We start from the raw sequence: 22,997 nt of genomic DNA, 5'->3' as shown, positions 1-22,997 counted from the left end.
CATCAGATCACATGCATGTCAATGAACGAGCAGGTGCGCATTACAAACAACGTGTTTCAACTGCACACACTCACTTACCCTAATAATAAATTAAAATTTGCAGGCTCGTGAGTAATCGGGGTTAGAACTTTGCCATGGAAGTGTAAAAATATGAAAAGGGATTGCACTTTGTGCATTAATACCAGGAAGGTTATTTATTTAATATGCATTAAAAACTGTGATCACGGATATTTGAACCTAATGACTTAGCTTATAAAGTTCAAACATGTACTGAATATAATAGTATGATTTTCATCAAAATAAATTTGGAGTGGCTGTTGCTCATACTTACCCGCATTAGGAAGTGTTAGACTGTTTCTCAGTTTGCATTACTTCATAGCAATATGTTAAAAAAAATCAGTAAATGTAATTTACTGTCAGAATGTTGATTAAAGGAACCATTCTCCGTGAAATAGCATTTCGGTCCGTGCAACGGTTCGAAACATAGCAGCATGGCATACCTCTATTTTCTTATTCCGACATAATCAGAGAAAAATAGCATTAATTAATATTAATGCTGGTCCTTTTGCACAATTAATCAACCTTAATTCCAAATAAGAGTCACATTACCTTTCACTTCCTGTCAGTACCTCACTTAAAAAGCCAATCTGAATTCTGAAAATGTGATGGGAAATGTTTTTGAAGGCCAGAATAACTGTGTCTGTAGTAAGATTTGTCCAATGAAATGAGATTGCCGAATACGTCTGTGTTGTTTCCTCACATGCAGAATGAATGTTAGTGGACATTAGGACATTCATTGTCCTAATCTTGACAATTAGGATTTACAAATAAGTTTATGCTTGTATTTCTATGTAACTGGCCACCTAAGAACCATACACTTCATTGATGCAATGAATGACCAAATATTTGCATGGTCCAGTAACACACATGAGCCAGTAACACAAATCTGTACACACATAAAATGTCCATGAAAAATAAACACAATTCCCCAAGAAGAAAATAAGTGTCCATATTTATTTGTCAAAGTTCATAGGCTGGCAGTGGCTCCCACAGAAATTGCCCCAGAGCTCACTTACAGCTGTAATGTTAGAATATTATATCAGACCAGAAAATCGCTTTTAATACACAAAAGAGGGCTTAATTAAAAGTATGTTTAATACCTGCCTGAAAGTTATTTTCAAAGGGTACATTTATTCTTACAAGCCTCTTTTGAATGCATATTCATAATTAATTAAACATGACTTCAAATAAGTTGAAAATAATCTTGCAAGTAGCTTAGGAATGCAGAAAAATATAAATAATTTGGGGAATCTTAACTGGCATGAAATTATAAGTTTATTAATACAGCAGGGGGAAACATTACAACATTTTATACAGCATAAATATCTGGTTTCAACTGTAGACAGTAATTTTTCTTCTAATTCAAAAATAATCAAAAGTTTCTATAATTATTAAGTACATTTGAAATTGCATTTTAGGGCATCAGCTAAACTAAGCGAGCCACTGGTATGCAATATTGATTTCAACAAGAAGCCCTCTAATCAGAATCATGGTAAAATCAATACTTGGCATTGCCTAAGGTCCTGTTCATGCTTCAGTGTACACATCTGAAGTAAACTCACTGGCGTTGAAACTGTCTGGTCATTTGCTTAAAGAAAATCAAGACTCATTGCAATGAAGAGGACTGCAGTGATAAACTGAAGGAGACAAACAGAGATAAAGAAGGTGAATGCTAAGATGAATGATCTAAAAGAGGTGTTAGTCAATGAAGGGCTTTGGTTTGATTGAAAACTATTATGGTGGCTTTCGTTGTCAAAGCTTCAATCAATCAAGCTTGAAGGGTGCAGCAGAGCTTTGCAAGATCAGGCTACAGAGCTATCCTGGTTCTTTCACATTTCCCCTTCACTCTGACCCCTATGCTCTCCTTCATCTTTTCATCGCTCGAATAAGTTAGGTTGCAGGGCTACAGTTGTTTGTTCACATGGAGCAGGAAATAGAAGGGTGAGGACAGATCTATGGCTGTCAACTCAAGACATGGCTTTAGTTTGCCTGTTGAGCCTATAGCAGTCACATCCGATGAACAGCTAAATGAAGCAGGCTTAAGAGAGCTCAGAGGGGCAACGCAAAGACTGCAAGGTTTCCAACTGTCTGATCTGCTGCCAAGGCGGTACGCAGCCCTTGGCAGACTAACATTTCCCTATTCAACCTTGCTGCTCACATACATGAAAGCCACACAGCTAAATTTGTAGAGTGGGAAGTTTAAGAAAAACAGAAGCTGTGATGAGGAAAGCACGATTTGGAAGAAGACAACACTGAGTATCAAAAGGATTCGGTGGAACAACAGTTGATTTCATCAAACTTTTTTTTTTTCTCCCAATAATGGAAAAATCAGAAAACCATCAGTCATTTTGACAGATGAAACCACAAGACTGGTCTACCATAACAGTGTGTAATTCGCTGCAGCAAAAGTCAATACACCACTTTAAGACCTCCTGTGCACTTCAGAGTGAGTCTACATTAATAAATAAGTGTAAGTATAGCTCTGCCTCATCTTTGATCAGAGACCTTTACAAGTTATGTCAGCCAATTTTAAGAGAACACTTTCACAGTCTGACACTTATAGAAATATATGATACAAGGAAGCTGATAGTAAAGTTACTGGTTTGGAAAACACAAATATACATCAATGTTTACAATGTTGACACTGTAAACATGAGCAATGTCAAGGCTTTTAAGTTTTATACCAGAAAAGTTGGAGAAAAGACTGAAGCACAAGAATGAAAAATTAACATGTTTAAAAATGTGTAATGTTCATTGTAGTTTTAAAAAATATGAACATTTATTTTAGTGTGTTTTTACAACTGAAGCTTGTGACTGCAAATAAGAATGCATTCCAACATCATTTGCATTTTTCCATAAAACAAATGTGTTAAAAGGCTAAAGCAATTTAGAGCATGATTTTGAAGCTTAAAGAAAGCAATGCAAGTTTTTTGTATAAACAAAAATCTAAAAAAAAGGTTTTGAATATTTGTGTTCTGTCTAACTTAAGACTTTGTAGAGCCACCTTTTCAACAAAAAAAAACAACAGCTCAAGTCTTTTGGGGTGTGTCTTTACCACCTATACGCATGTTGACTGATGTTATCCTCTTTCATCATTTTCAATGAGAGCATCTATAGACATCATTTTGAAGCTCTTTTAGCTTTTTCCCAAATGCATTTAAATATGGACTTTGCCATTTAAGCAAGTCAATCTAGATCATTCCATTGTGGAAAATGTGGAAAAGCTTTATCAATGCTTTTCTGCAAGGAACAGTATGGATGTCAAAAATACCAGTATGATTAGTTTTGAATCTGCTCTTACCTATCACCCTCAAAATGCTTACATCGAAGTCAATGGACACATTAAAAAAAAAAAGGCAAACAATTTAATGATTGTGATATTTTTCAGAGGAAGGTGCCATATTACAGCACACCATATTAACCAGCAGGGGATGGCACTACCACTGTCACTTAGTAACAATTACCAAAAGAAGAGCAATTATCACAACATTAAATAGTGATAAACACCACGGCACAGCCATTGCCAGAACATCTGAGCTGTCCCCATGTCATCAATCAAAATGCAAACCTCAGGGTAGCAGCAGGCAGGTAGTGATACATTAAAATGGACAGAAACAGGTGCTGCCGTAGATTCTAATTACTTTGTTCTATCAATTACGTACAAATCTTTGCATGAGCCCAGAGTCTACCACACACCGCTGGGCCTCCTACGCTCCCTGCACCAGCCCAGCTGTAAGCTGCATGCCAGGCAGACTTTTCAATTGTGTGGATGCCTTCTGGTGACTAAATAGGTTTATTTTTCCAAGGCTGGGTTTAAATATAGGGGGACCAGCTCTCAAAAATAAAAGGGAAATAAAGTAATACTTTGCATATCCCGCTGACATTTGTTGCATTATTTCTTCTCCGGTAAAAGGAGCGGATTGTTTCTTCTTCCACTCAACCCTGCAAGCGTCGGTTTAAACACACAGGTGTGCTGCTGTTTTGTGTTTTTAAGCCGTAACGGTCTTCCAGGCACTTGAGGTTTCTGCCTTTGTTTTGCACACTCTTCAAGTTTTGTCTCAGCCACTCAGAGCTCAAAAAACATTATGCTAATGAGTGTGTAGACAGCTGCTTCCAGCATGGTTTTTCTCTTTGTTTTTTAAGGCCTGTGTTTGTCACTCATACAGAAGATTTGCTTTCTTTCAGAGGGATCACATCTTTAAAATAGAGACGCAGACACAAAGGAATTTTAGACAGAACCTGCTAGTTTCTTTTTTCTCTTACCTTCCCAACATAAAGCAAAAATATGGCAAGATAAAGAATAATAGTTAGTGTTATTATAGTAGTGTAATATATATGTATATGTCTTATAGTGTAATAGTGTTATTGGATCACGCAATTGGCATGTTATTCAGCTGTAGATGTGTCAAAAAATTGTCTTAAATCTAAAACTTATTATTTAATTATGCAGTGTGTCTATCTGGCATACACAGTGAGAAAATAGATGGAAGAAATGTTTTTCAGATTGAATAAAGGAGCTATAATTATGAAAATGGAGGTTGTAACTCTGGCATACCTGTGACATTACAGTTAAAACGACTCTTTGATGAAGAAGGGCTCAAGAAAAAGTCTCTTTTCACAATTTATGTGGCTCCTTAGAATACAATAAAAATTGTTTTTGCAAAAACTGCCCCATATTTAACAAGAAGGTCCATAACTAGCTTTAAGAGTTACTTGACATCCTCAAATGAAGTGCTATTTAAATTTGCTAAAGAAGTCGCGTGTCTCAGAATTCACAGTACTATAATATAGAGTGAGGTGCTTTTTAAGCAGATTTCATCACTCTCCATTTTTTACATTTCAAACTTCCCATTTCCTACCTTGGATTTTCTTATTTAAATTTCTTCTATATTTTTTTTTTCTTCAGTTGTTACACTTTCTCTCAGGCAACACTGTGAAGGACATCTTGTTAGTACGGGACTGGATCCCTTTTGTCTTCAGAACTACCTTAATTCTCTGCTACATTGATCTGGACTTGTGGTCTTCAGCTGGTGTTGTCCATATGCCTCAAAGTTTTATGTGTTGTGCATTCAAATGTATTCTAGATTTCTTCTAATAAGGGCTGATTTGAGCTATTATTGATTGTGGAGGCTACCCTTTCTCCTCTGATCTCAGACATTCATAAAAATGGTTTCCACACAAACACATAAAGTATTTTTACATTTGTTGAAAATGGTTTCAAATATCCAGTGGTTCTCTTTATAATATAAATGATATACAGTTAAAGTACAGAGAACTGACAAACTGGAAGCACTCGTTTGGCACACCTGCCAGCGTGGAGCAGTCACAGACTGTTAACCTCAAGATCTGGAAGTGCTTGAAAGTCAACGAAGCTTCACAATCTCAACCACTTTCTGCCTTCATCAAAGATCGGCAACAAGACCTTTTAAGCTTCTTCTTGGAGGAAAAAAAGATTTACAGTACATTAAAATTGATCTTGCTCACTAGATCTTACTGCTGCTTGTAAGGTAAGCAAATAAAAATTTAACGTATCATTAGGCTAGGTAAAGGACTCAATTCTTGCACTTGCCCTTCTCATGTTACTGCTTAAGCTAGAAAAGAGCATTTACTTGTTGTAATCTTATTCATTGCCACTGACTAATCTCCTGAAAAGATTAATGTTTGGCTGTGAGGCTCTAACTGAAAGCTATATAGTTTAAATGTGTGGGGAAATAAAAAAGGCAAACTCATAAAATAGAGCTGTTTATCTACTTTGTTGTCTAAAATAAATAATAAAACCGGCATTGCTTTGAAAAATGGCACGATGCATTCCACCACAACAGATTTTGCTTTGTTCAGAAGTAAATGTACAATTGTAGTATTAGACGTGTGGCAATGCAGTTTTTGTTTAGTTACTATGTCTGCTATGAAGTATTTGAAAATCACAAATATTTTGGCATTTGTACCTTAAGCAAATACCTTTATTTTTCATTGATCGAAGGAATAGACTAAAAGCCAGTCTGTATGAAAACCTATAGTACTTGTATGTGTCATTGCTAGTATTAGAATTACAGTAATTGTGGTTGTTCACATGAAAAAAACAGGAAGTAGAAATTTAAAGGCCCTCGTTGAAAACAAACAACAGCTGACTGACTGACACATCGTGTTTGTGTGTTCGATTGCTGTTTTGATGCAGGCACCTGGTGGATCATGACCCTGCAAGCATTAACTCCAGTGAACTGTGCAGGCCTCCTGCAGCCTGGCTGCTCCCTGTTACAGCTGGATGGGGAAATCCTGCTGTTCGGCCAGAAAGGCTGGCCAAAGCGTTCATGTCCGACAGGAATCTTTGGTGTCAGGTTCAAACAAAGTGAGATGAAGCTGAGGGCCATATCCTTCTCTAACGACTCGTGTTATCTCCCTCCGCTGCGCTGTCCAGCCGTCTGCCGCCTCGACCCTTATGACGGACTCCCAGAGAGTTATCTCATCCATGGAGGCCGCACCCCTAACAATGAGATCTCATCAAGCTTATACCTGCTTACTATGGATAGTCGAGGTTGCAATCGCAAACTAATGCTCAAGTGCAAAGAGAAAGAGCTGGTGGGGGAAGTGCCAGGGGCCCGATATGGCCATACAATGAGCATCGTGCAAAGCCGTGGGAAGACAGCTTGTGTGATGTTTGGGGGCAGGTCCTACATGCCTGCAGGAAAGCGGACCACAGAAAGATGGAACAGTGTTGTTGACTGTCCTCCTCAGGTTTTCCTCTTTGATCTTGAGTTTGGGTGCTCCTCAGCTCATACTTTGCCTGAGCTCAGTAACGGACAGTCCTTTCACGTAGCTATTGCCAGAGAGGACAGTGTGTACTTTATTGGAGGCCATTCTATCACCTCTGACTCACGTCCTCCTCGTCTGTTCCGCCTTCGTGTAGAACTCCTGCAGGGAAGCCCTTTGCTTTCCTGCGAGACCCTAGACTTTGGCTTGTCCATCTCTAGTGCCCTCATTACACGCACAGGTCCTGGTCATAAATATATTGTGTTAGGCGGATACCAGTCTGACTCCCAAAAGAGAATGGAGTGCAACACGGTCATTCTGGATGAGAAGGGGATCCACATTGAACACCTAGAACCTCCCAAGTGGACTCAAGATATCATCCATAGTCGTACATGGTTTGGAGGCAGTGCTAGAGACAGCTGCATCCTGTTGGCTGTTCCCACTGAAGGAAGACCATCCCAGCCTGATGTGCATTACTTCTATCATGTCAGCTTCCAACAAGAGAAGGAATCCAATGAGGAAGAAAGGACCCAGGCATGCAGCCAAGAGTCAACAGATTACGACAACTCCACTCCGCTTGAGGACTCTGAGGAGCTCTACTTTGGTCGTGAGCCACACGAGCTGGAAAACAGCAGCGATGACGAGGGAGACACTTACAATGAAGAGGACGAGGAGGATGAATCGCAAACTGGTTACTGGGTCAAATGCTGCCTTGGCTGTCAGGTGGACCCCAACACATGGGAGCCATTATACTCCACAGAGCTCTATCGTCCAGCCATGATTTTCTGCTCAAAAGGGGAGGAGGGACACTGGGTCCATGCTCAGTGCATGGAGCTGTCTGAGACCCTGTTAGTCAAACTGTCTCAGGGAAGCAAAAAGTACTTTTGTTTAGATCATGGAGGTCTGCCTTACCAGGAGATGACCCCACCACGACAGATTATTCCAGTGAAGCGCACCCCAATGAAAGTGAAGGAGAGAAATGGATCCCTGATGTTCAAAATGTCCCCAGCCAAAAAAAGCTTTTTCAAGAGACTTTTTGATTGAGTTCCATTTTCTTTATGATAGCTGCGGAAATTTTCTATCTGCATGCTTGCCTTGGAAAACAAATTAATTGTACAAGATGTATTCAATGGAGTTTCTCTAGAGAACTCCATGAATACATTGATAAATGCAAGGTGTTCTGTTTCAATTTTAACATTTTAATTTTTAAAATGAAATATATTACGACAGATTTTACTTTCTAATGTTCTTTAAGGCCCTTTAAATTGTATTGATCATAGATTCCCTGTTGAAAGCTGCAATCACTCAATAAAATGTAACAAAAAAAATGTGATGAAAATAAAAATTTAAAAAAGATTCATGTTGTGACTTTGAATTGTGTATTTTGACTTGTACTTCAATAATAGTTTGTGAGTGTTTCACACTGACAGTGAGAAGTAAATAATTGATTCTTAAACTCTGGTGAAAGGAGATGTAAATGTATGTTTAATTCAATAAGAATGTTCTCATGCTAAAAGTATTGCTTCAGTTCTTAGCAAATTTTGAAGAGGTTTATACTTTCTTCACTATCCGCTTGGCAAAATGAACACATGTTGTTTGTCACGGTTCTAGGTGTATTATTATTTCTTTGTCAGTATGTACAGGAAAGTTTGGTTGAGTATTTCTTTTTTGTTGCCTATTCCTGCCTAATGAAGATCTAATCATTTCTGCAGGCCCTTGTACTTGTCTTCATCATTATGAAGAGTGAAATATCTGTATTTCTGATATTCTGATGTATTTTTGGAATGACATTGCATAGAAATTGTTGATGTTATTTGTTACACACACTTTAATAAAATCAGGTGTCAAAATCATTTCTTTCCAACATTTTGGCCTTGCTAAGGACCAGCCATTTCTTTCATTTTCCGATTTTAAGAAAGAATCCATGCCTTTATTTCTGCCTTGCTCAGCTGTTGTAATCGCCTTTACTTTGGTAACTTACAGTATAAATACAAGTAACTTTTGAAGGAAAAAAAAAACTTTAAACAAGTATTAAACATACTTTTCACAAAGCCCACATGTCTTGGTTAAAAGGTTTCTAATAAGGTGATGTAATTTTCTTATCTTAAATGTGATAGTTACATTGACTATATGGAAACTATATGGACTATGTGGAAAAATAACAATATTAACCAAAATAAAGTCTTGAAAAAAATCTGAGGAGTGTAATTAATATATATAATGTGTTTCAATAAATTGAGACAAGTTACTCAAATGCATGAACTTTTCAATAATATCCTAACTTCAACTAGTAAGGTATTTGACAGTCATTAAAAGTTAAAAATCCCATTTAAAAATATACACCATATCTACATTATTTTTTGTAATATTTGATATTTTAAAACTGTATTTCTATATATATACTGTATATACTGTATGTATTTCATAATTGTGTTGTCATTTCCTCTCCAACACTGGATTCTTTAAATTCTACTCTAGAGTAAAACAAGTGCTTTTCTAGCTATTGAAGAAAATTCAATAAAATGAAATCATTAGTAATGAGATCAAGTATTGTCTTTATTTATTTGTCTTGGAAAAAAACAATCTCCATTGTGCACAAAAAAAGTTTTTCAGTAAGACATTGCTTATGAGACTGAGTGACAGCAGAGGAAAATCTGAACAAAACAGCACAGCTGTAGTGTAATATTTTGATTCTCTTTGAAGTTCACCAGAGAAACCTGTCCATAGTTCACCTGAGAGTGTGTTTAGTGTAGGACTGAAAGCGCAAAATGAGGAAAAACACGTCAAACCAGAACAAGTGAAATTTGGTGAATCATCCATCATCCATTACTTTGGAAATGCAATTCATTATTGCAAAAACATACATGCAGCAATTTTCAACATAATGCTCTCTAAAAAATGATGTTATTGTAGAGCTCTGACAAGTTTTCGATGAAATGTGAATATTTCATTGCATTTGTATGGTTAAACATATGGCAGTAAAACGAAATCAAACATTCAATCAAGAAAGAAAAAGAAAATTGCCTGTCACAATTCAAAATACCGTGGGCAGAAAAAGACAATATAATAAATCAATCAAACAAATAAAGTTGCCAACAAATTAGACTTTCTGGTCTTGCCCATCTCTCTTCTCTGTCAACAGTGGCAGTGAAGAAATACTGAAGGAGGAAAAGAACCAGGTCATAAACAAAACTGAAGAAAAATCCCTGCTGGAGAGTCCATGGGGTATTAGGCTCTCTAATGGACCACACTATATTCTTATGATATCAACAAAAAGGTCAGTATATGCTTCATTTTATGAGAAGAATTCGAATAACTATCATCTATCCTCTGCTGTGCAAAGCCTAAAAGAGATAAAAAATTGCTTCAAAGTGACCCAGCATCTATTCTGGCCCCTGGGGACCCTACGATAAAGCACTAAAGTCATCTTTTTCAGAGGGCACTCATGAAACAAAGAACATTTAGGGCCCTGTGATTGCATTTTCCTTTGGCTAAAATGATATATTAATACAGTAGCCACAAATGTGGTCTTCTTTTAACACAATTTTAGTCCATGACTTACAGCTCTTTCATCTGCTTCCATAAATATCCCCCTGTATAAATTCATAAATGTGTCATATCCTTGCAATACAATAAAATGTGCCATATTTCACAGACAGCAAAGTTTTTTTTTAAATGTGGGAGGAAAAGCAAAGAAAAGAAACTTGGGTGTTATGTTTACAGTGAGTACCTCAGTTATTTCTGAAATGCAGGAACAATCAATAAACCAAACATAGAGGTTCAAATATGTCTATGTTTAAAACATAAAAAAACAAATATTCATGAAAACCTGTATTATTTTTGCATATTATTAAAAAGTACTAATCGTTTTAAGTGCAAAATGTTATTTCCTCAAGAAAATATATTTTGTTTCATCTAACAAAAGATGTCAACGACTCTAACAATCACAATCAAAAACAATACAATCTAAAAATTAAATCAAATGCCAAAATATGTACAAAGTATTCTTAAAGGACATAGAAACCTACTCCATTTCTGTTGTGCTTGGAATATCAACAAGCATTTAAAGTGAGAAAACATAAACATTGAGGTAATTGGGAGATTACTGATTCTTAAAATAAATCAATCATGGAGATAGAACTAACAGAAATCATAACCCGGTTATTTCTGGAGTCAAATCTTCATCATCCTGGATCTCTTCTGGATCTATTGTTGCCTGGAAAGCTTTAGCAGAGTCTTTGTGAGCCTCCATAAACTTCTGCAAGTACTTAGAGGTGTAGAGCCAGTGGTGTTTTAGCACGTCTTCCAGTTCAAAGGCCTTGGACTGACGTGCATTCATCTTCCTGAAACGCCTGAACAGTTTGTTTGCCGACTCGTTCCCCTCGCTGGCCCAGGCTCCAATAGATCCATCTCTCTCTATGATTTCAGGCACATGGGCCAGGGTCTTGTGCAGGTAATTGGTTATTTTTCCATTGTACCTGTACTTGAAAGTAGCGGAGAGCAGGTCAGCAAAGCGCTGGGAGTTAAAACTGTAGCGGCACAGCTGGTCAGGGCACTCCTTGGCTGGACAGGTGGCACGCCACACAGGTTTCATTTGGAGGTAGAGCCTCATGAGTTCCCTCAGGACCTCTCTCCTCTCCTCTGAGGGCACCAGTTCACAAACCACCTCAGTAGCCTCCATGGTCATTAACCTTCGGGCATAGTTCCCATTCATCCTCATCACTGGTTTAAGCTTCATCTTCTTCCTCAGCTGTTTATCCAAGGCTGCCCTCCAGCTACGCCGGTCCTCTCTGCTGGGGTTGGGGTTTTTATACACTTCTCCAATTTCATCCTGGAAGATTTTGTAGAATTCAGTGGCATTGCCTATGTCGCAGTGTAATGCATCTATCGTGGGCTGGGTCTCCAGAAAGGGCTTGGCCGAGACTCCTTTGACTCTGTCTCGTAGCTCATCTACAGACTCAGAAAAGGGGTTGGTTCTCCATATTTCATAACGTTCCAGATTCTCATCATGGCTGCGGGTGACGGAGTGTAGCACCATGTTTTGAGCAGCCTCTGCTCGACTGGAGTCACACAAAGTACAGATGTATGTAGATCCCGAAGCTTCCAGGCCCTCCATTTCACGCACCATCTTTTCATCATATCCTGTGCCCCTGAAGTGGAAGCGAAAGGAGCGTGGCATGCCACCCATAGACAGAATGAGCCTGCTCTCTTTCATCGCATTTCGCTCTGCGACTATGGGCCCCAAAACAGCAGTGAGAGTCTCATGGTCTGATTCATCCACAAACATAAGGCAAAGGGGCTTACAGGATAGTTCAGAATTGGGCTTTGGCTCTGTAAAAATTGTGACCTCCTCCTGTTCATCTTCAGCCTGGATAGAGACGGACATAACAGTGAAAGAGAAGCGAACAGCCTTCTCAGGAACAGCTGGTCCTCCACCATGCTTTTCGCTAACATCACCCATGCCATCACAGCACTCCTTGATCATGACTCTAAAGCCCAAGGTGCAAGCACTATCTTCCATTCCAGTGTCTCTCAGACCTTCCATGATGTCCTCCTCAAGGTCCTTCAGTGCTCCAACAAGCGCCACATCATAGCGAAAGCGCCGGGTGATGGTGTCAGCTGGGGAGTCATCTAACGAAGATGTCCATCCTGACAGCCCATTTATGATTCCAACATTATAAGATGTGGACACGTTTTTGAGAGCTGGCTGCCATTCAAACTGGTGAAAGCCAGGAAGAAGTTCCTTTTCTGCAGCTCTGAGGGTGTGCAAGGGCTGAAAGATCTGGCGCCCACTTGTAGCTTTGACTGTCCGATACATTTTATGATACTGGCTGCAGCTCAGGAATGTGTTGACCCGAATGGCCAGGCACACGGCAGGACTCAATCCAAAGCCTCTGCCTGTGGAGAGAGAAACAATACAAGGAGAATAAGTTTGTGAGAAAGACAAAAGTAGCTAAAAACATATGACAAAGTAACAGGATTGTAGATGCACAAATCTAATATCTTATTATTTGATAAATAAAATCCAGTCTGCCATTCGTTCAGTTATTTTCCTACATTTGAAGTAATTTCCACGGTGATGCAGAAAGAATTACAAATTTTCCACCTAAATGTGAACATATTATCATCAAAAGCCCACACACACATTATTACAAGATCCAATACTTCCTATTTTCCAGATGTTAGAAAGGGACAGAGTAAAACTGGCAAAAGTGAAGCTGGCAAAAGTGATGTATTGGCTGAAGATGAAAACAGACACCAGCTGCCTTCAATTCCCCAGAAAGGAGGATGGTGCTGTCTGTGTAATTTGCAGATACAAGCGCTGCTGATGTTGTTTTGATTCTAACAACCCCTTCACAAGACTTGTTACTGTGCATTAAAGGGAGTGTGAGACTGATGGACTGACAGACAAGATGAGTGGAACCAGAGGGGGCATTGGGGAAGGCTGTGTCTGTAACAGAGGTGGACAATAATGCAACGATTTTCTGATCAATTTCCAGAAAACAATTTCTCTCCCTGCAGTATTGAACTTTTCAACTCATTGTTATTTATGAGATTCATGTATTCCTCAGAAGAAGGGGGGATATTAATGAGCAAACACTATCATAGTTAACAGTTGGCTTTTTGTCTGCTTTTCATTGCCATTCATTGCTACACTGACTGAGTGAAAGGCTAAAAATAACTTTTTACCTTGCATCATGGCCTCCAGCTCATCTGCCTGCCGGTGTTCATTCCCAGATCTCAGAGCGAGCAGAAACAGTGTCAAGCACACAGACTTCAGATCACCGCCTTCTTCTTTGTCTGCAAACACCTTCACCTGGCTCTTCAGATCCTTCAGACGGTGCTTCTGGGCACGACGGGTTAAGGAGAGCAAGTGCTGGCGGGGTCTTCCTCCCTTATTGGTTAGCAGGTAGCTTTGAAAATGAGATAAGTGTTTGTTTGTACCCGGCTCCAACTCATGGTTTAGACAGTGGGCCTTGAACAAGCCTAACTGCACATGCTCACCACAACCTTCACAGGGACACAGCAGAGGCAGAGAGTAGAGAGTTGATAAGAAGGTTTTGGCAGGAGGGATGAGATCATCGGGGGCACAAGAAACGTTGCATGAAGGGCAGTGGGGTCCCAGAACGTGGGTAAATTTTATAATGCAGCTGCGGCAGAAGAGATGCCCGCAGGGGGACTGAACTGGATCACAGAGCAGGTGGTCACACACCAGGCAGGTGAAAGAAATGATAAAATCCGTAGGGAGCTTCTCTGCAATCAGTTTGGTGTTCAGGTGGTCATTTTGGCAGTGTGTGATATTCTTTACCCACTGTTCTCTCTGGATACCATTTTTTTTCCAGGCCCTCAGCACAGGACTGTGGAGGTCTCCAAAGGGTCTAAGGGCTCTCTTCTCACCAACAGCAATGGTGTCACCGTGGTCCCATCTGGCTCTTTTGGCCAAACTCTGGACTTTAGGAACAACCTTCCTCCTCTTTCTTCCAGTCCTTTGAAATGATGACTTTTTCGGGGAGCACAGGTAGCAGTGTGAGGTGTGGGGCTTCCACTCTGGGACTTTTGTTCTAGTGAAACTGCAGACCCCTCCTCCTCGTATGGCGGCAAGCCAGCAGCGATGGCAGAAGGAAAGAGGGTGGATGGATTCTGCGTCCTCTGTCACATCCACCTTGAATACTTTCAGAAGTATGTCTGGCCAGCTCGTAAACTTGCAACCCATTTTGCGGAGCACGCACTTGCTTGCGTCATCCAGATCACCATGGACATCATGCACAGGTCCTTTGACCTTCCTCAGGACCATTCCACAGATGCGGCACAGGCACCTACATGAAAAAAAACAGTGTCATCATTTCTGAAAGAATTACAGAAAGCAATATTATGAGATCATAGAATTTTTTTTTCATAGCTCATCACCTGAGATGGTTCATGTGGGTGTCCATTTCCTGCAGTTTCATATCAACTCTCTTGCCAGCGCCCTCCACATTTTCTTTGCTTTTTCCCCCAAGGCACAATTTCATAACACTCGCCAGTCCCCCTCCATGATCTGCTTCTATATTTGGAGCGGTAGGAGGTGAGATCCCTAATGAAGCTCCTATCTCAGTTTGTGTCTCACTCGGCAGAGGTGCCTTCTCCATAGATTTCACCCTAAACAGCTTAAACTTCCACTGAGAATACTTAGAGTGGGGATGCTGGAGCTCAGCAGGCATGAAGGATCTGGGACCGTCTGTCTCTGGGTTCTCTGCTGCCATGATGCGAATTAGATGTTGGACCCTGGAGAGGGAGAGGAGAGAGAAAAGGGGAGATTCATGTGATGTACTGCAAAAGTATTAAAATAATTCCATCTGTTCATGAAATAATGGATACAGAGAAGACTGGATAGTTCAAATCCCCCATTAGGACTTAAAATTGGTGTGCTCTCAGAGCTGAGCCCTAGACACAACCTAAGAGCCTCACTTGATTCTCAATGAATTTATACACTGCAAACCCTGAAATCCCATTGAGCAGCCAGAGCCTCGACCTCGACTGCTGTATTATATCATAAGTGGCATTTGGATCTTCTGTAAAATGCATGAGCAAAGCATTGGAGGATCAATACAACACCAACATGTTCATATCTCTCCACTCTTCAAACCCATCTTTCTCAGAGAGGCTGCGTCTTCTTTTTTCTCTCTCTCTCTTTGACACAGCAAGTTTTCTAAATGGACAGCCTTATTTCTGCAAAGCTGTCAGTCATCTCTGTTTGTCATTTTCTTGGCTGTGAGGAGAATTGGAGCTCTGGGAGACTTCAACTGACATTTTAAATGCTGCTGGAAAAAACCAGGGCAAACCTATCGCATAATACCTAGATATTGAACCAAGTAGAAGCAGAAAAGAAAACAAAAAAGCATCACATTGAATAAACATCAAGAGAAGACGTATTCGAAGCATAGCTTTAAATTGTTTAGAAATTGTATTTCAGCCCCACCAAGTAGTTTTATGACACTATACAGGTCAGATCTATGGTATTGGTGCTCTAATAGACCTTCTGTTGTCTCCTTCCATAAAATTCATGTTCTATTACCAGTTCTGACAAAAAGGCAGTCAAACAATCTTAGAAACTACCAGAGTCTTACCATTTCACGCCAATAGCAGACACACTGTAGAATCCTCTGTCTATCCATCTTTTAGTGCTCTCTGTGTGTTTTCTCCCTTGGAGGCTTAAATCTGTCAGACTACTCCATTTCCTAGATCTATGTCTGCTTCACGGGCTGAACCCTCATCTAAGACAAACAGCTGAGCCTGTATGCATGTGTATCAGCTGGGCTCTTACCTTGTTTTTCAGTCTCAGCTGGCATTGGCTCCCCTGGGGGCTCTTTCTGCATGGGAGCACAAGGAAAGCCCTGGAGCCAGGCCCCTTTTCACAGTGCGCACAATACACTGTATTTGTGTTGGAGAGTCTGTCACAGTTTGGAGTTGTGGTTTCATACAGTGGGATTGCTCCATACCATGCTGTATTTATACCCGTCCTGTGATGGAATCCCAACAGTCAGCTCTTGCCACCTGATACAAGCAGCTGGCAAAAAAAAAAAAACAAGGTCGACCCCAAAGAGCAGTTGGAACTGCTGCATGCAGAATCCAACGGTATACCCCAAACAAACTGCTTTTTACCACAACACACTGATCCTGTGCTCCTCAAATCCATCTGCAGGTTCACCTCATCCAGGTGGCTTCACTGCAACAGAGAGACTGTTAAACAAACAAAAGGCGAAAAGACAGAGAAAAACAACAGATCATGCAAGGACTGATCAACAAGAAAGAAAACTGTGCATTTTAAGAGAAAGAATAATAAGAATAATAAGAGTTATAATTTGTCATATAACAACCACATTTATCCATGTATTTCATTAAAAATGATAGGCTCAAAGAATAAGTATAAAGTGGAAAGAAAAGGTTATGTGATTTCAAATACCTTCTCACAACAAAAATGGAAAAACTTGGCTTCCATAATTATTGAAACCTTCTGTTGCAGCCAGGTTGTCAAGCTATATCTCTACCATCTTTGTACAAAACATTTCAATCGCTGTCATACTGGATGGAGAGCATCTGAGGGAAACCTGTTAGGAGCTGCAAAAATACTTTAAACTGTAGTGGAGTTTTCTGCAGGAAATATATATTCACAGATGCTCTCCATATTACAAAAACTGAGATGTTATGCACAACATTGGTAGTGATACCTTGAAAACTTGGCAGCAAAAGGTTTGAATAACTGTGAAAGACACACTTTTCTCATTTTTATGTGTTACATATATTTTTTAATCATTTTCCCTCCTCTTCATTTGTATTTTTTTGTGTTGATCGTGTTCCATTTTATCGAAATACGTTGAAGACTTGTGGGCTTGTTGATTGCGCATTTGGTAGCACTGTTGTCTTGCAGCAAGAAGGTCCACTACTCAAATTGTGGCCTGGGATCTTTCTAAATGGAGTATACATCATCTCCTCGTGATTCTTAGGTTAATTGTCCTCTGAAAAACTCCCCTTAATTATGAGTTTGTGTATGAATGGTTGTTTATACTGTGTGATGGACTGGCAACAGTTCCAGCAGAATTTACTTGCCTCTCATCCAATGACCTCTGAGGATACAATGTACTACTTTGTGTTTGCATTTTAAATAAATTACCAATAAAGTACTTTAATATTTGTGGTTGTAACGTCACAAAATGTGAAAGAGGCAAAAGACCTTTTGCAATGATTAAGCGAGAAAATCCTCAAATTACACCTTAACTGACAGGTAAGACAGGAAGCTACATTTAGTTAGCAAAATAAACATTTTATTAATTTCATCATAAAAATATCTTATTACAGTCATTCTACTGTTAATCAAAAGGGAAAAAAGGGTATAACAGCGACTCATTATGCAGAATAAATAATCTGATTGTTCATTTGACAGTTACTATTTTTGCAGATTAGTTTTTCAGACTAAACATGCAGTAAAGAAGCAAGACATTTAAGAAACCATCCATGTATGTTCAATTTTTCATCAATGGCTCATAGTTGCATATTTTAATAATCTCTTTGCATCATGTATTTAGCTCCCTATTTGTAACAAGTTTAGATTATACAGTATCATTTGTTGTGGCATCCCAGCAGGTATGCAGAGTATTTGCCCAAGATCATTCTTGTTTCTAATTATCCAGGGGATTAATCTGATGTACTCACCACAGGAGCCTGTTACTGTTGCTTTGGATTTGCCATCCAAGTCATTAGATACACAGTCAGTGGGCACCAAACAACAGTTGGGTCTTTCCCAGCCTTGTCAGCCTAACAGGGGAGCAGGATGAATACTGGCAGGCCTTGCATCTTCCATTTGGTGCGTATGGCTGATTGTGACCTTCGAAGGCAGAATCCGTTTTCATTTTTCTATTTCTTTCTTCCTTTTTTTGACAAGAGGATCTATTCCAGGAAGGAGTTTACAAGCAGAGTCAGTGCTGTTTTCAAGGCACATCCAAATCCGTCACACAGAGCAGAGAGATCTAAGGTGTGCAAAGCATGATTCATTATCCAAGAACAAACAAATGATGGATTATAGCAAGATGCTCCAGACCTATTTATAGTTGATAGTTAGATTTATGATAGCCAAGTAGCCACATGATTTCAAGGTAAACGACACACCTAGCTCTGTGGCAGACAGAGACAAAGCTGCAGATGTCTGCCTGACAAACAAGCAGTGACCCCCAGAGACCCTTATCTCTCTGCGCCTGCTAATTGACTTGTTATTGATCAACTCAAAGGCAGTCTGATTTATGAGGAAGACGACTTGTGGAGACAGCCACCTGGCATGGAGGAGAGTGTTATGAATGTGGGAAGCAAACCCCAGGGAGACCCCAAGCTGCAGTTTAGGAGAACATAGATGAGTTTGAAATGTGCAACTGACGAATCACACATGGCGTGTGTGCGTGAGTGTAGGGGTGTTCTAGCATTTTTCACCTTCTATGGCAAGTTTTTCCAACATACACCATGTTGTGAGGATCCACTGCTCCTCATGGGGCCTAAAGTCTGGGCCCCATAAGAAGAAGTGCTGTTTTGGGGCATATGGTTAAATTTAGGGCTAAGTTGGGAATTTAGTATATGTTAGGTTTAAGTTTAGGCATAACTTAGGTTTGAGATATGTTTAGTGTAAGTATCAGGGTTAGGATATAGAAATGAAAGAAAATTAAATGGAAGTCAATCTAAAGTCATTGTTATAATTTCAATATTTATATATTTTCCACTGATGAACAGAACAAACAAAAAACAATTGTAAACATAAACCATCTCTGGTTAGTGGGGTCTTCCTCCCCTGTCCTCCTTGCCCATTGTCCTCCAGTCTATGCAGCATGGATTCATAAGATGCAATCTCGACCATGGCATCTGTCTGTTCCTTCATCTTGGGGAATAGGGTTGAATCAGATATAGAGGTTTAATCAGAGTTAGGTCTTAAGACATTAAAGGTTTTCAACATCTTACTGAACCCAGTTCAATCATCATGGGAGGAGTAAAGCACAGCTGGAGACTTATCAAGACATGGCCTCAACATAAATTGACAGGTATGGAAAAGACAGCATTAATCACAGAAGACATAGATGTCTTTGCAGCTCTTACAGAATTACTAAGACGGGAGGCTTTGTCAACAGAGTAACTGTTAGTCATGTACTGACAATTATGCTGTTAACCTTGATCCCTCACATTGGTTTTGTATCTAGATCTTTTTAGATTGAGACTTTTTCTGCTGTTGTTTGTTTTGTTGCTTAGGTGGCTAACCTTTTTGTTTCAAGGTTCTTTCCGTTATTCTTGATCTGTTCTTTTATTGGTTGATTTAGATTTTCATTATCTTTGTATTTTAATTAAATGAGCTTCTGTGTCATGTTTTAAATCACTCTGTATTGGTTTACGTCCTAATTGGTCATTTTCTTTCATCTCATGAGTTCAGCTCCTCACCAAGCTGCACTGGATTTACTCATTATACTAACCTGGTCCCCAATAATTCTATCCGCACTTATAAGTTAGTTTGTTGTACAGTTGTTATGCTATTCACTTTTTCTTAATCAGACCTTCTCCACTACATCCTTCAAATGGGCTAATTACATTATGCAAACATGTATGCCAGTCTTGTCTTTTCTATATTACAATTATGTACAATTTTTTTATTATTATTTTTCAAAACCTTAGGTGTATTTAATACTTTTGCAACTAACTGAGGTAGAGAAGGATACAGAGAGTTCCGTTTCTGTTTTTGTCGGTCTGTGCCAGTGTGTAGGTTATGATAAAGATCAAATAAATATAAAGTAGTCCCACTAATCCATCCTTGAGAGACTTCATAGTTGTTAGAGTCAGATATGTGTGTGTGTAAAACAAAGAGACAGAACAAATAGGACATGGGAGTGAGAGGGTGGTGAAAGACAAAGAAGAGGGATATGGTAGTGATCGTTTGTAAAGGAGTTCCACAGGATAACAGGCTTAGTTCAGAACAGAGAGCACAAAGGGGCTTAGGCTGATTGCAAGCTGTGACAAGGAAAGAGGGGAAAGAGATCAAGCCCTCCAGGCAGAACTGCGCAAGTCACAGATCCAAAAACGGTTCTCAGACAGCTCCTGTCGCTCCAGCAGCTTATGAAAATGTGTCAATAGCAGAAACAGACAATGAACGAATTCCTTAGTTGTGCTGGTATCTCCCTTAGAAGAAATAAAAATGTAAGCAATGTCTAGGTTTGAATAGGCCAACCAAAATTGCACAATAATATTTCAAAATGTCACAACTGATGTGGGAATTGTACTGATTACGTGCAGGGTAAAAGGGGCATTTCACATTTGTATTTCAACTGTGTGCCAGGGCAATATATTGTGCATTTGCTATGCAATTTTTTTTTAACTGCAGCTTCAAAGCATGTCCAGCTGCTTCTTTGGCTTCTGACAGACAGTACTCTGTTAGTTGCCTCTCAATGTCCACATCCTCTATCCCTCATTCAGAGACATGATTTGGTAGATTAATGCTTCTGTAGGTGGATTTCAACACAGATCTGTTCATCAAAGCTTCCTGCCAAAACAACCCCTCCACTCCCCACCCCCAACTTATCAAAGCCACAATTTCTCATCTCCCTATCTCTCCCACACCCTGTCTCTTTTTTTAAATTTGTCTCACATCATTTCTTCTTCCAGTTTTTTTAATAAACGTGGTTTTGATTTCATCAATGAGGTGTTTAATTAAAATTCCCTCCTTCTGCACTGAAGGGTTTTTGTGAGTAACCCTGAATGAAGTAGCTGTAATTGTTGTTGAGATAGAAGAAAAAAAAAAAACAGCATAAAATCACTGCTACTGCGAATAATTTCCACCACAAGCTACTTAAGTCCTTTCTGCTTAATATCTTTCATGGCCAGCAACCCAAATATTCATTCTATTGGATATCCTATTGCAGGGATAGTAATAGTTCATTATGTGTCCTGCATTAAAAAGTTTCCCCCAGGGCTGTGCAGTTATTTTGGTTTTGGGCCAGTTCTCTTCATCTCTGGTGAGTTATATAATCTGAAGAACCACTTACACAGCATCCACTTTGAGCATCTTCTGCTCAAATAGAAAAAAAAAATATTTTAACATTTACTGAATAGCTTTCAAATTTCATTAACATGCAGAGAATGGAGGAAGAACACTCTCACTGGCTTCTTTATTGGGTGTATGTATTTGGATGTGTAAAACAAACAGTGACTCAACACTAGACAGTGAAGAAAACTTGCTAAAGTTCAAACAAGACATCAGAATGGGGATGAAATTAGATTGACACTTTGAACATGGCCTGGTTGTTGCTGCAAGACTGGTTGCTAAGAATATTTCAGAAACTTATCTGTTGGGATTTTCATGCACAGCCATGGCTCAGATTTACAGAGAATAGTCTTGAAATTAGAAAATATGAGGAATGAAAGCACTTCACATTTGAAGGTAAAAGTGGGTTCAACCTGGTACTTTGAAGGTACTGTATATCTAAAAAAGTTGTCAGCAATTGTACATTGCACAACTGCTTAACACTACAGCCCTCTAAAAAGTTAGATCTACATCTGAGCAGACAGTCCAGATGGATGCTGATCCACTCGCAATAAACTGTAGAAATTTAGAGCCTGAGCCTGATTCGGGAGCACTAGAGAAGAATCGGAATATCAGGACCAGTGTATTTCATCAAAATAACAATGCTCTTTAATTCTGTGTTAATTAAATGTAGATTGTACTGATTGTAGAGCAGTCATGTTGATACCAGAGGTCCTCTGGTGACATGAAGATCGACTGTCTGAGAATGTCTCGTGTATAATTATGCATTAGTTCTATTTTCCACAAACTGTCTGGGTCTGGTTTACACAGAAGGTCTGTCAGCTGAAGGATTCTATCTTGTAAACAACTACTTAAGATTTCAAACTCTCACAATCCCTAAAGAGAGAATTTTCTGGCAAATTGTTTAAACCATCATAAGTGGGTTGCATTCGCAAACTTTTTAAACAGATCATGTAATAATTTCTAGGCTTTACTTCATTTCTTTAGTGTATTTTAGAGCGCTGTGCCTGCCTGTACCTCAGTCAGAGTCTTTTGTTTTTACAATTAATGACATCATCATGTAACGCTTGCATAGCATTGGTGCATGGGTCTGCAGTACATGAGGTTAACATTGAGAAAGCCACTTCAGCATCTCTGAAGTGGCTCTTTGTGACCTAACTGAAATCATATGGAGCCCACTAGATTATTATTATTTTTACAATAGTAATTGGAAAGGCTAGTTTCATTGGTTTGTGTGTAATGCAATATGTGCATTAAAATCCACAATAGTAATCTTCTATAAAATAGGCTACGACGCTCTGCTCACTTTAGCTTAGGTTTGTATTTACAACAAAATGTAACCCTTTTTTTGCAGTTTGCACAGATGTGTTGTCTTATTAATTGTATAAAGGGTCATGTAAGTTTTGCCTGCTCTTCACAAATTTGTACAAGTAAGAGCAAATGTAGTCAATTTGATTGTGAAGCAATGTGGATCACCAACCAAGTGCCCAGGTCACAAAGCTATTTGGTTACATTGTAAGCTACCATTTTGAATCAATTAGATATTTTCTTAAAGTTTTTTATGACAGCAGTGGCCTTATTCTGTGACACTAAAATCTGTTTACAAATGAACCCACATATTCTTTTCAAAATCTAACAACTGATTATT

General features: G+C 39.2%; 2 protein-coding genes across 2 annotated transcripts; one reads left to right on the top strand and one right to left on the bottom strand.

Moving 5' to 3' along the window:
* Nucleotides 1-5,348: 5,348 nt before the first annotated feature.
* Nucleotides 5,349-7,891, top strand: rag2 (recombination activating gene 2). The gene is made up of 2 exons (XM_028030559.1): nt 5,349-5,567; nt 6,236-7,891. The coding sequence occupies exon 2, from the start codon at nt 6,250-6,252 to the stop codon at nt 7,849-7,851; it is 1,602 nt and encodes a 533-aa protein (XP_027886360.1). The 5' UTR covers nt 5,349-5,567; nt 6,236-6,249; the 3' UTR covers nt 7,852-7,891.
* Nucleotides 7,892-9,371: 1,480 nt separating this feature from the next.
* On the bottom strand, nt 9,372-16,253 carry rag1 (recombination activating 1). The gene is made up of 4 exons (XM_028029154.1): nt 16,112-16,253; nt 14,716-15,072; nt 13,498-14,624; nt 9,372-12,705 (listed from the first exon to the last, which is right to left on the bottom strand). The coding sequence occupies exons 2-4, from the start codon at nt 15,048-15,050 to the stop codon at nt 10,958-10,960; spliced, it is 3,210 nt and encodes a 1,069-aa protein (XP_027884955.1). The 5' UTR covers nt 15,051-15,072; nt 16,112-16,253; the 3' UTR covers nt 9,372-10,957.
* Between the last annotated feature and the right edge of the window lie 6,744 nt (nt 16,254-22,997).

The sequence above is a fragment of the Xiphophorus couchianus genome, chromosome 2, assembly GCF_001444195.1.
Source record: "Xiphophorus couchianus chromosome 2, X_couchianus-1.0, whole genome shotgun sequence".
NCBI lineage: Eukaryota > Metazoa > Chordata > Actinopteri > Cyprinodontiformes > Poeciliidae > Xiphophorus > Xiphophorus couchianus.
Note: the sequence above shows the minus strand (reverse complement) of the source record. Positions and strands in the feature narration are given on the sequence as shown.